The sequence below is a fragment of the Rattus norvegicus genome, chromosome 18, assembly GCF_021556685.1.
Source record: "Rattus norvegicus strain SHRSP/BbbUtx chromosome 18, alternate assembly SHRSP_T2T, whole genome shotgun sequence".
NCBI lineage: Eukaryota > Metazoa > Chordata > Mammalia > Rodentia > Muridae > Rattus > Rattus norvegicus.
The window spans coordinates 57,207,734-57,223,441 of NC_141551.1; the positions used below are offsets into that span (position 1 = coordinate 57,207,734).

The window sequence follows — 15,708 nt, forward strand, 5'->3', positions numbered from 1 at the left end:
CCTGCAGAAGGGAGCAGCCAGATGACTCTCAGGACTATCAGTTGGGCAAGCTTCTACGCTAGAATCCTCAGGTAGCAATGTTTCCTGTGTGCACCTAAGCATCTCCCCTAAAACCCAGCTTAACAAGTCTGAGTGGCCTGTGTATGTGTCTATATCTGCTTCTTCTGTGTGTCTGTGCGGGTAGGCGGCCCATACTGGGCTCCCTCTGTAGAAAGGCCCAGATCCAAAGGAACGGAGACAAGTTTCACTTCATCGTTAAAAGGCAAGTTTTGGGGGTGGGGTTGGTGCTGAGACTTGAACCAGGGGCGCCACACATGCCAAACATATGCCCTTGAGTGAACTATGCCTGCACTCAATATTAATTTTTATCTATTTATCTAATGGTTCAGGGAGCCAACGCCCTGGCCTTCCCAAATGCTAGGCCAGCACTTTCCTACTGATCTTCATAGATTAGAGAAGCAAAGCAATGATTCCCTCTTAAACTAGGGCTAGAGAAAGCACCAGATTAAGCTTCAAAGAATTCCATCCCATGCCTCCTTTTGCCCAGCTGGAGGAGGCTTTGGGGGTGAGGGAGGACCACTCCCTGAGGACTTGTCTCTTTTGCAAGACAGAGCCATCACATGACTCCTGTACCCTTGCATAAAGAGAATGGCCAGTACCTCCAGGGGATGTCAAAAGTGACTCTTCCTCCGAAGGCCCAGCTTATTTCCTTCCATTTTTAATAGCAGTAGCGGGTAAACGTTTCTCCCTCAGGTTGGATGAGGTTGGATCAGGTCGGAAGTGTGGAGATGGTCTCTAAGGAAGTTCTGAGCTAGAATCCGCTGCAAACAGCCCACCCTAGTGCTTACTTTCTGATCTTGCCTTTTGCTCTTAGTAGCTGGTTGTACACGCTTTTCTGCAAGGCTGTGCATTTTGGGAAGTTGGGAATGGAAGACAGAAACGAAATAAAACTGAGTTCTCTGCTCTATACCCCTTCTCAGTCATCTTGGCCTCTAGAGAGAAAATGAAGTCAGAAGTGGCTTGGAGGATGGATTTTTATTTCTTCTTGAAAAACAGTAACCAAACCAAACCAAAAAAAAAAAAAAAAAATTCACCAACAAAAACAAAACCCAAACTCCAGAAAACAAAACCAAACCCCCCCCAAAAAAACAAAAAACCCAACCAACCAAAACAAAACAAAGCAAAAAACCCAAAAACCTACTGACTTGAATTTGCTTCCCTTTTCTTAATCTCTCCCTCAAAAAATGAAAATAGGCAGCCTCTAAGAGGATCCTTAGATAAGCAGACAGCAGATCACCTGGACCTGCTCAATATATAAGGGCAGAGAAAGCCGCGCAGCCCGTGAATGTGACCTAGTCAGTCCTGTGCTGCTGGAGTGGGCTTCATCTTCAGTGTGGGACAGAGTTCCTGGGCTCTCCTCGGAGCCCTCACAGTTCAGTCTTGACCTTATGGATTAAGTCCTTTTGGTCAATCTTGTCCAGGTCCTGGTACCAGCGGTTATAAGCCAACAAAGCCACGTTCTTAGCTGCTACAGCCGCCACCTCCACGGAGCTGGCCGCCCACTCCAAGGCATTGAGGTAGAAGAGTTGATCGTGGAGTGCGAACTTTGGGAGGGTGCGGCGGGAGCCGTAGAGGGGGTGGGCCTGCCACTCCGCTGTCTGGACGGAGTAATAGGAACGGAAGAGGGTCTTCAGCTCCGTCCGGAAGAGGGGCTTCGGGGACTGCACTCGCCACACTGCTGCCTCCTGGGGTTGCTTCCGCCGGAAGCTGGCTGAGATGTTGACAGGACAGATATTGTCCAGAGAGCAGAAGAAGCTCGGGAAGTCTGTGGTGAGTATGTTGGCGAAGGGGAAAAGCTTAGGGTCAGGGAAACCAAAGTAGGAAGAGTTGAGGTAGCCATGGACCAGGGAGACCACAGTGGGCTGGAAAGAGCCCTGAATGTCATCAATGGGTGGAGTAAAACCTTCAAAGGTGATGTTGCTGCTGCTGTTGTCCAGGTGCAGGGGTGTGGCAATGACCACGATGTCGTAGAAGTCAGAGCTGTTGCCCTTGTCAGTCTCGTACCCCACTTGGTACAGGGCTTTCCCTTCTAGCAGGAGAGAACACAAACGTTCATTTATACCCACCCACCTTCCCTTTGGGACCCAGCACTGGGGGTGCAATGAGAATCTGGTGTCAGGGGTGCAGTCTCCTTTCCATAGTGATGTAGCTGCTGGGCGAGCACTGACAGGGCTGTTAGAATGCCCAAGCCCTTCCTCTGGTTCTGCTGCTGACTGGCTGAGGAAAGGATGTCATTTGAATTCTCAGTGCTCAAAGGCATTGTAGCTACATGGTAGGAAGCTTCCTAGCTCTTTCTGTGAACCAAGACAGTGCCCTCTAGTGTTGGTAAGCCTCACACTGATTTTCTGAAAAATACTTCCTACAGGGACCATAACTCCTGCTCTGTTCACTTACCTGTGCTGTGCAGGGTCACAGAGGTCACTGTGGCATGGATCACAGTGGCCTTGGCGAGCTTCAGCAAACCAGAACAAACCAGCTTGTTGCCCCCTTCCACGGACCACAGGTTGCCCTGAGCCCCAGCTAGTGACATGGCTCCTGGGAGAGGGAGGACAGATGTTGGGCCTTCCTTCCAGGACAAGGCTCCTCCCAACCATGAGCATGGATAACATACATTAAATACGATGTGATTTTAAAATTAAAAACATGAAGGAAGAAGGAAAGAAAGAAAGGAAAGAATGAGGGCAATGGTAATAAGCCAGAGGGTTGTCATGGGACCCAGCTTGTTCTAAGGATATGGGCAGGAAGGAGAAGCAGGCTGAGAGTTACACACTCACCAGCAAAGGCGGGCATTGATGCTGACTGGCCATAGCTGGCCCGTAGGACAGCGGAGACGACATCATCAATGAAGCGCTGGGTGACGCCCACCTGAAGCAGGGACTCAGCCACGGAACGCTGGGTCATGTTGACAAAGGTGGCTTCCCCCAGTGAGTAGAGCAGCTCTTCTGTGCCCGAGAAGGCATAGCCGTGAGCCTGGTACTTGTAGATCCTACGAGAAGCAAGGCACTGGAGTCTTGTGCAGAAAAGCTTTTGGGTCGGCCACCCATCACGAGGCCCTCCTGCAGGCCCGCCACTCCATCCCTTTGGCCTGTTCTGTGGCTTATACTGGGTTTGTCTGAACCTTGTCACTGGTGACCAGGGACAGCGCAGAGGTAAAGACACAGAGTCCGGGGTCCCACAGGACCTGGCTTCCTAGTGTGGCTCTGCTGCGTGACGGTTACCTCACACTTCCTGCCCCAGGTGCCAATGTCTCTGAGTGGATTTTGTTTTCCCAGCTTTAATTCTGCTCTGGCTTCAAGGACCGAGCTGGGTGGATGGCAATAGGCTCATATCACTACTGCCCTCCCCTCTGGCTTGACCTGTCAGGGATCTCACTTGCTCAGAGCTCCTGTCTTATCCGCCGCCATTCACTTCGGGCCCCCAAACTAGCACAGAAGGGAACCACCTGCTGCTACAGTTCTGGACTAGCTTGCTTTTGAATGGCTGCCTTGCCTGGGCTTGGCTTTCGATTCGGCCACTAGAGAGCAGTATGGAGAGGGTGGATAGGAATGAGGGACCGGAGGAAGACACGTAGAACTTGTTTCCACAACAGGGGACAGTCAGCACGGTAGAGTTACTTAAAATGACAAGAGAGAAAAGCATATGAAAGAAAAGAGAGGGCGGAGCACAACTGTGTCCATGAGGAACGTAATGCAGTCCCAGGACTTGGGAGGGTGAGACGGGAGGGTTGTGAAAAGGTCTTATGGGCACGCCATGGCTGTGGCACTCAGGAACTCACAGCAACTATAGTTGTCTGCATGGAGCCTGCAGAAGGTAGAGCCCTACAGGCCTTCAGTCACGGATGGGGAGGAGCTCACGGGGCCCCAGGCCACCCGAGGAAGCTAAAGACAAGTCAGGGCTGATGAAGAGAGACACTGAAGTCAGTGTCTTTACTAGAGAGACTCATACTCCAGGACAGCTCCACACCAATCGCTGTGTGAGCAGCCTGACTAAAGCCAGTGGATGTCAGAGTAAACACAAAAACAGGGCAGAAGACATGAAAGTGGGATAAGGACCTGGTGGGAGTGGAAGAGAGGCCAGTAAGAGAAAGAAGGGGGAGGGGGAGGGAGAGGAGGATGGAGGGAAGAAGGAAGAAGAAGGAGGGAAGAGGGAAGAGGGAAGAGGAAGGAGGAAGGAGGGAGGAGGAAGGAGGGAAGAGGGAAGAGGAAGGAGGGAGGAGGGAAGAGGGAAGAGGAAGGAGGGAGGAAGAAGGAGGGAGGAGGGAAGAGGGAAGAGGAAGGAGGGAGGAGGAAGGAGGGAGGAGGGAAGAGGAAGGAGGGAGGAGGAAGGAGGGAGGAGGGAAGAGGAAGGAGGGAGGAGGGAAGAAGGAGGGGGGAAGAGGAAGGAGGGAAGAGGGAAGAGGAAGGAGGGAGGAGGGAAGAGGGAAGAGGAAGGAGGGAGGAGGGAAGAAGGAGGGAGGAGGGAAGAAGGAGGGAGGAGGGAAGAAGGAAGGAGGAGGGAAGAAGGAGGGAGGAGGGAAGAGGAAGGAGGGAGGAGGGAGGAGGGAAGAAGGAGGGAGGAGGAAGGAAGAGGAGGGAGGAGGAAGGAGGGAGGAGGGAGGAGGGAGGAGGGAAGAGGAAGGAGGGAGGAGGGAAGAGGGAAGAGGAAGGAGGGAGGAGGAAGGAGGGAGGAGGGAAGAGGAAGGAGGGAGGAGGAAAGAAGGAGGGAGGAGGGAAGAGGAAGGAGGGAGGAAGGAAGAGGGAAGAGGAAGGAGGGAGGAGGGAAGAAGGAGGGAGGAGGGAAGAAGGAGGAGGGAGGAGGGAAGAGGAAGGAGGGAGGAGGGAAGAGGGAAGAGGAAGGAGGAGGAGGGAGGAGGGAAGAGGAGCAAGAGGAAGGAGGGAGGAGGTAAGAGGAAGGAGGAGGAGGGAGGAGGAAGGAGGGAAGAGGAGGGAGGAGGAAGGAGGAAGGAGGAGAGAGGAGGAAGGGGAAGTAGGGGGAAGGGAAGGGGAAGTAGGGGGAGGGGAAATTGAAACCAGAATGCATTACATACATGTATAAAATTATCAAAGAATAAATTAATTTAAAATGAAAGAAAGAAGAGACATCGGAAGTGCAGGGACATCTGGAGAATATCAAGAAGTCATGTCACCTTGGATGGCCTAATCTAGAGTGGAGAAGGACAGAGAGGTAGAGAAGGGTGCTATGGAACCATAGTAGGGCATCTGACACTGAGGAGGGTCAGTGATGGGGCTGGAGGAGCAGCCTCTCCTCAGGGCTCCAGGAAGCAGGGGGTTTACAGAAGAGGCGTGGCTGCTTGGCGGTGAGTACAAAGCGGGTTCAGACCACCTGTCCTCTGTATCTAGAGGTAAGAGGAAGGGGCTGGCACTCAAGAGGAAGGAAAAGAGAATGTTCTAGAGCAGTGGTTCTCAACCTGTGGGTTGTGATCCCTTTGGGGGTTGAACAGTCCTTTCACAGGGTTCGCATACCAGATATCCCGCATATCAGATAATGACATTAGGATTCATAACAGTAGCAAAAATACAGTAGCAACAAAAATAATCTTATGGTTGGGGCTCACCACAACATCAGGAACTGTAAGAAAGAGGTGCATCATTAGGAAGGTTGAGAACCACTGTTCTAGAGAGGCTGCTGGCTGCCTCCCTCAGATGGCCTTACTTCTCAAGCTACCCTGCCTCCCTGTCCTCTTCCACCCGGGCGCCTCGCATAGGCACGCCGCACTTCAGCCTTTGTAAGTTACTGAGTTTGCAACTTGTGCTTCAGAACTTTGGTGGGAGGAAAGAATGGAGATTAGTATGACATGGCCAGGCCCTGTCCCACACACTCCACAGGCTGGGGCTTGCTCTGAGCCTACATTGAATTGGGCCAGGCCCTTGGATTTACCATCTCTCCCCTTTCATACTTTCCAACCAATCACTTCCTTCCTAAGAGCATTCCTAGTCTCCAAACAGGGTTCTGCGGCTCCACCCGACCTTACCTCATGAACTTCTCCATGACTTCCTCCACCCACATCTGCAGCCTCAGGAAGCTGATGCCGTAGTACCACCAGAGGCGGAAGAGGTTCAGCAGGTACCAGTCGGTTTCCTCCAGCACGAAATGTTCTCCTCCGAAGATGGCGCTCCTTCCCACCACCTCTCGCCTCTGTCTCAGCCCTGCGGGAGACCAACAGCCCCCTCAGCTCCCCTTCAAGGACCCCAGGAGGCCCAAGCAGTACCTTGCTTGAGCTTTGGCACTGGGGCCTTCCTGATGCAAATGGCCGGAACTGTCTATTTTGTTCCTATACACTACTTGCGTAGAAGCAGCATGCTAAAGAGTACACTGAGAACATTCACTCTTCCTAGCCAATATAGAAACGAAGATGAAAACAATGTACCAGTTTGTATTTCTCTCAACAGGGATCTGCTTAGCCAAGAGCGAGGGGAAGGCTACCATTCCAGAATGTCTAAAGGCTGTTGTGACAGGGCTGGCTTTGAGGTGGGGCCCTGACCTCACATGAGTTCCTTCTAGTTTCTCAGCTCTCCAAAGAACACTCCACTCATGAATATATATGTGTATAGCCATGATTTGGTCCCTTCTCCCCCGACCCCAACATAACATATACATTATCCTGCTCTGGAAAAACATCCTGCATCCTGGATAGTCTACTGCATTCTACTGCATGCTTACATGACATTGGGTTTGAGCCCCAGTACAGAGAGGGTGGGCCGAGAGGACATGTCAACCTTCTGGTATGGCAGACCCTGCTGTAGTTCCCATTCTGTGTATCCACAAGATCCTACAGGACCACTTCCGAGAGCTGGGACTTCTTGAGAGCAAACAGGGTGTAGATTTGGAGTTTAGATGATGCTGGCTTTGAGTTCCAGCTTTACTGCCTATATAGATTGTCATCTCAGCTGAGGTAAGTTAATGGTTTGAGCTCCAGTGTCTTTAGAGTGAGATCGGTCTCTCATCCTGAAGGCTGGTAGGGTTTGAGGTAATGTCCACATATCACCTAGTAGAGTACCAGGTATCTGGTGGGCAACAGGATGTGTGCAGTGATGTAATTGTGTACTGAAGAGGCAGTAGGCTGAAAGGGAAAGACTGGTGTGGGGGTCAAACCTGAGTTCTAATCCCGGCTCTGCAACTAACACTGTGTACCTCAGGCAAGTTCTTTCCCCTCTCTGGTCTCAGCTGCTCCATCTGTAAAATGAGGAGATTGGGCTAAAATGACTATCTGACCTTAAGGGTCTGCGGGAGTCTGGGCCCCCGGGAGCCTGAGGCACCGGGCACTGGAACCCCCATGATGGGCACTCACCCAGCAGCTTGACGAAGTCCTGCATATGGAGGCTCAGAGAGTGAAAGGAGGCAGCTCCGCTCTCGTAGTTCTGCTTGTTGACGGAGATGGTGGCCAGGCGGCCACCTACGGTCCCTTTTTCATAGACGACAATTTGCACTCGGGGTCCAAAGTGTTGCTGAAGGAAATGGGCCACAGCAGAGCCCCCAATCCCAGCTCCAATAACAGCTGTCGGCAAGTCCAAACAAGGCAGGGAAGGAGAGATGGCGAGAGAGAGAGAGAGAGAGAGAGAGAGAGAGAGAGAGAGAGAGAGAGAGAGAGAGACAGAGACAGAGACAGAGACAGGGAGGGAGGAAGGGGCTGGTTACTTTTACACTATCCTGTGCAAAGCAGAGGCTCCTGGCACTTGCACTTAGTAGGCTTATGAAATTTCAAAGAGGGTAATTTCAGTCTGAGTTTTTTTTTTTTGTTTTTCTTTTTTTCAGAGCTGGGGACCAAACCCAGGGCCTTGCGCTTGCTAGGCAAGCGCTCTACCACTGAGCTAAATCCCCAACCCCCAGTCTGAGTTTTAAGATGCTCTAAGCCCTACAATTAAAGGGCTGCCCTCACTTACTACCACCCTTATCAGACAAAGCAAGGCCCTAGCGGGAGAGAAGGAAAGAATCTCAAATTCCAGAATGTTCTGAAACATCAGATTGAGCCGTTCAGTAGTGGTGCACACCTTTAACCTCAGCACTGGGGGGTGGGGCTGGGGGGAGAGAGGCAGATGGATCTGAGTTCGAGGCCAGCCTGGTCTACAGAGTTCCAGTACAGACAGGGCTACACAAAGACATCTCTGTCTAAAACAGACAAACCAAACAATGAGAGTGATACAGACGGACAGAATGGGCCAACTAGATGACTCCACGTAAAGGCATCTGCTGCCAAGCCTGGTAACCCCGAGTTTGATCCTTAGGACCTATATAGTAGAAGGAGAGAGCTAACTTTTGTCCTCCGATCTTCACACAAATGCCGTGGTATGCATGTACCCGCTCTGCATATATCAATCAATTCATCAGTGTTTAAAAAAAAAATCAGATAATAAACTTAGAGTTTTATAAAATTCCCCATCTCCTCCATTTCGCTTATTTCAGGGTTAACTGGTGAAAAGTTACTGACCAAACAAACACTTCCATTGGTGGCTAGAAACCAGACCTTAACCCCTGAAAACCATTCCTTAGTCCAGGATCAGCACACTATAGCCCGCAGGCTAAAATCCAAGCATAGGCTTGTTCTAGAAGTTTTACAGGCATGGGTCTTCCTTCCTTCCCCGATTTATTTATTTATTTATTTATTTATTTACTTACTTACTTATTTGTGACAAGGTCTCCCTAGGTAGATGAGGCTGGCCTCCAACTGATAGATATCTGTCTCTCCAGTGCTGGGGCTAAAGGCGTGAGTCACCAAGACTGTCTGGTCTGGTCTGGTCTGGTCTGTTTTGAGATAGGGTCTCACCATGCTGCTTAGGCTAGCTTTGAACTCCTAGGCTCAAGTGAGTCTCCCTCTCAGCCTCTTGATGCCGTTGACTCTGCCAATGAAGCCCACACCCTTCCTTTTACCTAAGGTTGTGAGATGGCCTTCAAAGTCCCAAATATTTACTCTTTGGCTCTTTATAAACAAAGTGTGTCAACCTTTGGTCACAGACCAGCCTACCACCTGATGCTGGTGGGAACCACTGTCTAGACGGACAGAAGTCAACAAGGAGCCCCGAGGGAGGAGGGTGAATTCCTTAAGAAACCCTTGGGTTGGGCTATTGCCTTCCCTGCAATTCTGTCTGTCCTCTATCTGAAACACTGCTTCCCTCTCTCACTGATAGCCCAGTCAGTATTCCTGACCAGCCAGGCAAGAAGATTGACTCCCTTCAGCTCAGCTTGCCCTAACCTCCTTCTAGGGAGAGGCAGGGATCTCTCACACATATTCCTACAGCACACTCTGCCATTGCCACACCACATTCAAAAGGTTTGAGGACAGAGAGGGAGCAGGGTTATTCTGTGCCCAGACCCTGGCAGACAGCAAAGTCCACCGAAATATCTATTCCATGTTGAAATAACCAACTCCTTTTCCTCAGTCCTTAGGAGTGAGTCACACCTTTAATCTCAGCACTTGGGAGGCAGTGGCAGGTTGATGTCTGAACTCTGGGGCCAGTCTGGTCTACAGAGCAAGTTCCAGGACAGCCAAGGCTATGCAGAGAAACCCTGTCTCAAAAACCAAAACGTTACTTCCAGAAATACCCTTAGCTTTTTCTTAACCACTCTGCTCTCTTTCCTTCCTCTTGAGAGTCCCAAATTACACATTTTCCCCAAAGAAATGGTCTCCAAAGAAGGTCTGGGGGTGTTACTCAACTCCCACTCTCCAAGGCTCTAAGTAAGATGTCATGTCACTGTGAAGAGGTTTATGAAATACACCTAACGGTGGACATTGTTTTGTCTTATAAGATGTACCAAAGCTCAACGATGAACCAAAGAGGGTTCTGGTTCCCAGGAGCCTAAGCAGCCAATGGGCAGCCAATCACTGTAGAATGATTATTCTACAGTCAGCTAGAATAATCCATAACTAAGTAGGACCTCAGGCTTTCAGGGTATCCTGAGACAAACCTGCATGCCCGTGAGAGCAGAAAGGACAGCGTGGGCAGGCCATCAGGGGGACTCTAAAGGGTCCCAGGGCCACCTAGAAGCATTGAGATGAAACCCTGCTGGAGCCCGAGGACTATGCCCTCAAATAGGAAGCACCCTCTCTTTCCTCCTTTCTAGGTCCTGTCCAAAGCACCAAGGGGTTGAAGGCGTTCAGGTTGAATAGCTAAAGGGTAGCTTGTCATCAGTAGGGGAAGACTTGGGTGATGTGTATCTGGGGACAAGCTGGAAGGAGGCAGGATGCAAGTGTTGGAATCACCATTTGGTTCTGCTGGGAGGGGTCCCTGCCGCACATCTCTAGGAAAATGGGCACTGCACATCCCTGGTCCCTGCCTGCCTAACTCTTCAGTACCCTGCCAAGTCTGCTCCAAAGTCAGTCTCCATTAGGTCTTCTCTTAATACCCAACCCCCAAGATTCTCTCTCCCATGGACTCTCAGTCATGAATCGATTCTCCAGTATGCTTTTGGCAACTTTTTAACCCTTTGTAGCCTGTTGGAGTTTTCTTAGACAATTAAACTTTAGAATTTGTACTGGTTCAGGCAGTCTATGATGTCCCAAGGCACTCCCACCTGCCCTCCCACAGCTAGAAGCTGAGCATTTTCGGTTGTAGGAATTCATATACAAAGAGATTTGAGAATCTCTGAGTCATGCAGAGTGAAAACAAAAGAAAGAAAGAAAGTTGGGAACAAATGCGGAGCTAGTGACAATGACTACACAATGGGGTATTTAGTGAGGTGTCCCCAGGCCTGCAGTTTATTTTGAAATGCTCCAAAATGTAAGTGGTGTTAGTAGCAGGAGTGGGTGGTGGACACATGAACAAGATTGTAAAATGTTTTCAACTTTGCAGTATGCCTCAAGAACTTCGGAATGAAATGTTGGGGGAAAACCACAGAACTAATCATTTTAAAAAAGAAAAAAAAAAAGGTCGTTAAGAGTTCTATATATTGGGCTGCGGAGATGGACAGTGCTTGCCTAGCTAGTCTGAGGAGAAAAAGTTCCCCACTCTGTCACTCAACAAATCCACCCCCAGCAACCTATTGTTCTGTCCTGTGGAAGGAACTGCCTTCTACAGACCGGAAGTTCTGGTTAAATGTTACTCTTCCAAAGCCTTTTTTAGTTTCTGCAGCACCTGCCAAGTGCTCTCCGGACACGGAACTTTCTCATTCTAAGGAAGGGCCTCTCGTCCTTCAGGAACCACAGCCATTGCCTCTGCTACATAAAAGGCCCTCAGCAGATCCCTGCGAACGCCACCGCCCGCCCTGCTCCTGTCTTGTCACCCGCGAGCTTCTCTAGAGCAAATGTGCAGTGACCATGTGCTTTGCAGACAGCAAGCTGTCAGTGGCTATTCCTGCCCAGGCCCCCTCCTTCCCAGGAGACCCTCTCCTCGTGCTCAAGCCACCCTCCCCATGGTCTCCTCCCCTATGCACTCTTCTTCCGCGCCCAGCAGCCCCTAGCCTCTCCTACACCCAGTTCATCTCCGGAGCAGCCCTCCCCTAACCCCGGTCACCTGCGAACCCTCTTCCCGCCCGTCCTCAGTGAGCACCCCACCGCATCCTTCCCGCACCGATTTTCCCCGGCGGTGCGTCTCCGCCTGCAGCGGCGGCGGTGAGAAGTGTGGCCAGCACGGCGAGCAGCGGGGCAGCGCGGGCCATGGCGGGTGGTGACCAGGCAGCACGCTGCGGATCAGCCTCTAGCGGTTGGCGCTCGACTGTGCGCCCCGCCCTGGCGCCCCACTGGCGATCCGGCCTAGCAGCCTGGCTGGTCTCAGTCTTTCATTGGTCGAGCAACCGTCCTTCTGCAGTACGAAGTCCTCATTAGCTACATCTGTCTCAGGGAGAGCTCAGCCATTGGCAGCGACCCTGTCCCTCCTCCTTGGATGCGGGTTCTTCATTGGTTGGCTCATTCTGCTCAGGCGCAGGTGTGCCACTTCTTTGGATCTCAACATCAGGACCAGGGCCCAGCTGCTGGAAGATGCACAGAAGGGAGTCCAACCAGTTACTAGCTCTGTAGTGTCCCTTTTCTGTGTCTGTTTCCAGGGGACAGAATAATCTGCGCTCTTTCTAGGTTGTGGTGATCACGTGAGATAACAGAGGGGGAAGTCCTTTGGGGGCTTGTCTTTCCAGTGCTGTAAATTGCTGACCAGGCTGGCGACCTGCAGGACTAGACGCGCTAGCGTGTGCTTAAACAAGCGGGTCTGCGTTATATCCTGAATTTTTGGTGTTTGTTTTCTTCCAGTTTCTACATTTTACACCTGCCTTCTACCGTCTCTCCCCTCCTTTATTTTTAACTATTTAATTTAGATAGAGGTAGCTTTGGCTGTCTTGGACCTCACTGTGTAGTGGAGGATGATCTCGATCTCCTGATCCTCCCGCCTTCACCTCTCAAATGCTGGGATTATGGAATCTTTGGAGACAGGGTCTCACTTGGTAACCTAGAACGGCTATTCTCCCTCAGCCTCTCAGTTGCTGGGAGGACAGGCCTGAGCCACCATACTTGTTTTAAAATTTATGTGCTCGAGTGTTTGCCTGTGCAGCACCTGTAGCCTGCTCTCCTCTAAAATCAGAAGAGGATGTAGGATCCCACGAAGCCAGAGTTACTCAACATGGATGTGAACCATCATGTTCATGCTGGGAAATGGACCTGGGTGCCAAATGCACAAGAGCAACAAAAGCTCTTAACCACTGAACCATCTCTTCAGCCCTTGTTCCTTATTTTAAATAAGTATTTATTTATCATTGAGTCAGGTTCTCTTATGTGCTGACCACTTAGGGTTTTTTTGTTTGTTTTAGTCATATTGACTCTAAAATTTGTTTTTTTCTTTACTTTGTAAAACTGGGGTCTTGTGTTCATTGAATCTAAAGATGAATCTTTAGTTCAATTTTTATTCTTTACATACATTATGTCCTGACTTCTACTTCCACTTCTCCCAGCCCCTTCTCCATCCCTCTCCCCTAGATCCACTCCTCCTCCATTTCGCTTAAACAAAACAAAACAAAACAAAAAACAACCACCAAACAAAAAACCAAGCAGGTCTTTCACGGAGATCAACCAAACATGGTGTAACAAATTACAATAAGACTAGGCACAAACCCTCATTATCAAGGCTGGACAAGGCAACCCCAAGTGTAGGCAAGAGTCAGCGATCCTCCCCCCATTCTTGCTGTAAGGGGTCCCACAAGAACCCAAGCTATGAAACCATAATATTATGAGGACCTAGCTCAGGGACATACAGAGTCCATGATTGTCACTTCAGTCTCCATGAGCCCCTATAAGCCCTGCTTAGTTGATTCTGTGTGCCGTGTTATCGACCCCTCTGGCTCATAGTTTACCTTCCTCTTCTTTGGGGTTCCCCTGGCTTCACCCAGTGTCTGGCTGTACCCATTGGTTCTTATAACCCTACCAGCTTATTGCCAATGCATGAGACAATCAGGCTTTTCAAAAGAGCTGGTTAAGAGGAAAAGCAAGCAAACAAAACCACACAAATAGTTGGTACTGGGGTGTAATGAACCACTCTAAAACCAAAGTAATAATCTTTTAGTTTGCCCACAAATGTACAGGGTAGCCCCACTTGCACGATGGAGCCACTGGTGGACAAGATGGTCTTTGCTCAGCTATTTTTTTTTTTTTCCTTTTCTTTTTTTCGGAGCTGGGGACCGAACCAGGGCCTTGCGCTTGCTAGGCAAGCGCTCTACCACTGAGCTAAATCCCCAACCCCGCTCAGCTATTTTTTTGAGGGTTGATCCAGAAGCCCAAAGTGCCATTTTCACTATTATCACATGGGTCCAACAATCACAAAGCAATGAGATGACTCGAGAATGAACTCAGGAACTAACCTTCAATGTGTCAAAAAACACTGGTGTCCTTTTAAAGATTTGTTAATCTATATGTGTGGGCAGTGCCTTTGGAGGCCCGGGGAAAGCAATGAATCTCCCAAATTGGAGTTACAGGCAGCTGTGATACCACAGTGAATCTGGTCAGTTTCAGGAACTTCCTAAAGAAATTTTGGTTTACTTCCCCTATAATGATCAGGATTGAATGCCCCTGTGCATATAGGACATTTTTTAAAAATTATTGATGGGGAGGCTCCAATCCATTCCCAGGTAGAGATACCCCTGGGTTGGTGGTTCTGGCTTCTGTAAGAAAACAGACTGAGCAAGCCAGTAAACCAGTAAGCAGTAGTCCTCCATGGCCTCTGGAACAGCTCCTACCTCCTGCTCTGACTTCTTTCAATGATGAGTGATAGGGAAATGGAAACAGAATAAATCCTTTCCTCCCCAACTTACTTTTGTTTATGGTGTTTCATCACAGCAATAGTAACCATAAGAGTCAGTGTAGCGATGAGTAAGTCTGAGTGAATGTGCATTTTGATATGGATACAGCCTGCTGAGGACTACAGGGCCAATTAGTTGGTCCATGGAAAACTGGCTAAACTTTTCTCTGGAGTCTGAGTGTCTATGGAAGACTCAGTGTTTGCAAAGACTAGCAACCATGGCTTTCTCCTCCTGGATGCTTAGTCTGAGATTGCTGGGCTCCAGACATCTTTGAGAATAGTTAACTCCTCCCTTGTGCTTATCTAATAATATTCACAGGCTCCAGTGGTAGTGGCAACATTAGAGAGGCCCATCTAATCCCAGCTTCACTGTGAGTACATGTGTATGTCTGTCCTTCCTTCACTCCCTCCCTAGCCAGGGTTCCAAGTTCAAGCACACAGGTCACAGAAGGTTAGCTAACAACAATCATAATCCTCCAGCATCAATCATCATCAATCATCATCAATCCTCCTCCCCTCCTCCTCCTCCTCCCCCCTCCTTCTTATTCTTACTCATTATTATTAATGCTCTCACTCAACCAGTCTTTAGGCAACCATAAAAATGTAAGAAAAACAATGTGACAATCTAAGCAATACTATCGGAGAGCTTACTGGAGTCTCATGTACTCCTCACAGCATCACAAATTATAACCATTTTATAAGCAGGGAAGGATTAGTAACAGAAGTCACAGCGACCAGAACTAGGCTCAGAGTCTATACCAAGAGCCTGATTTCTAGTACACTGTCTGGCTTCCTCCCTTCTTTCAACTTTTTTTTTTTTTTTTTTTTTTTTTTGCTATTACAGCTTCATCTCGTTCTGAATTCATGATTTAAGTCTGCAAAAACTACAGAGCAGTAAAAGAATATACTACTAACCTACTTGCAAAACTATATGGAAAGATCAGAACGCTCTTTAGATAACAGAAATTCCTAAAGTTACAGTTCCTCCTAGTTTCCTGTCAAGGGCAGCTAGTAACTCCAACATAGACACAGCTCCTTTTCTCACTGTCTCCATCTGTCAATCTGGTAGAAATGAGGCAAGAGGGGGCAAACTCCAATTGTGGAATTTCACTGCTTATTATATTTACAATGTGCACCTAGTGGAAGAGTGAAATAACGACTTGACAAGAGAATCTTCTGACTGCAGAGGGTGCTGGGAATAAATCCTGGTTCTCTGGGAGAACAGCCAGAGTGTTCTTCACCACTGAGCCGTGTCCCGGCCCCAGTAAGTGTACCCGCATGGTGGCTTACAACCATGTCTAACTCCAGTTCTAGGGGACCTGACACCCTCTTCTGGCCTCCGTAGGCACCAGGGATGCACAGGACAGACTTACATGGAGACAAAACGCGCACATAAGAGAGTCATAATTGTTTTCTAAAGTGGTTATTTATTGCTCTCGGT

At 49.4% G+C, this 15,708-nt stretch overlaps 1 protein-coding gene across 8 annotated transcripts; it reads right to left on the minus strand.

Annotated features, from left to right (window-relative positions):
• Window positions 1-1,016: 1,016 nt before the first annotated feature.
• Window positions 1,017-11,689, minus strand: Pcyox1l (prenylcysteine oxidase 1 like). Of its 8 annotated transcripts, none has more exons than XM_087592808.1 (7): window positions 11,562-11,689; window positions 7,349-7,555; window positions 7,192-7,233; window positions 6,032-6,206; window positions 2,835-3,046; window positions 2,455-2,595; window positions 1,017-2,089 (listed from the first exon to the last, which is right to left on the minus strand). In XM_087592808.1, exons 4-7 carry the CDS (start codon window positions 6,064-6,066, stop codon window positions 1,428-1,430), a joined length of 1,050 nt encoding a protein of 349 aa, XP_087448934.1. In that variant the 5' UTR covers window positions 6,067-6,206; window positions 7,192-7,233; window positions 7,349-7,555; window positions 11,562-11,689; the 3' UTR covers window positions 1,017-1,427.
• Between the last annotated feature and the right edge of the window lie 4,019 nt (window positions 11,690-15,708).

Excerpts from the sequence above, each read along its gene's own strand:
- Pcyox1l (XM_087592804.1), bottom strand. The coding sequence starts at position 7,373 with ATGCAGGACTTCGTCAAGCTGCTGG. Across the intron at positions 3,047-6,031 it reads GTCATGGAGAAGTTCATGAG|GATCTACAAGTACCAGGCTC; the intron begins GTAAGGTCGGGT and ends TGCTTCTCGTAG. Across the intron at positions 2,596-2,834 it reads ATCAATGCCCGCCTTTGCTG|GAGCCATGTCACTAGCTGGG; the intron begins GTGAGTGTGTAA and ends TCCCTCTCCCAG.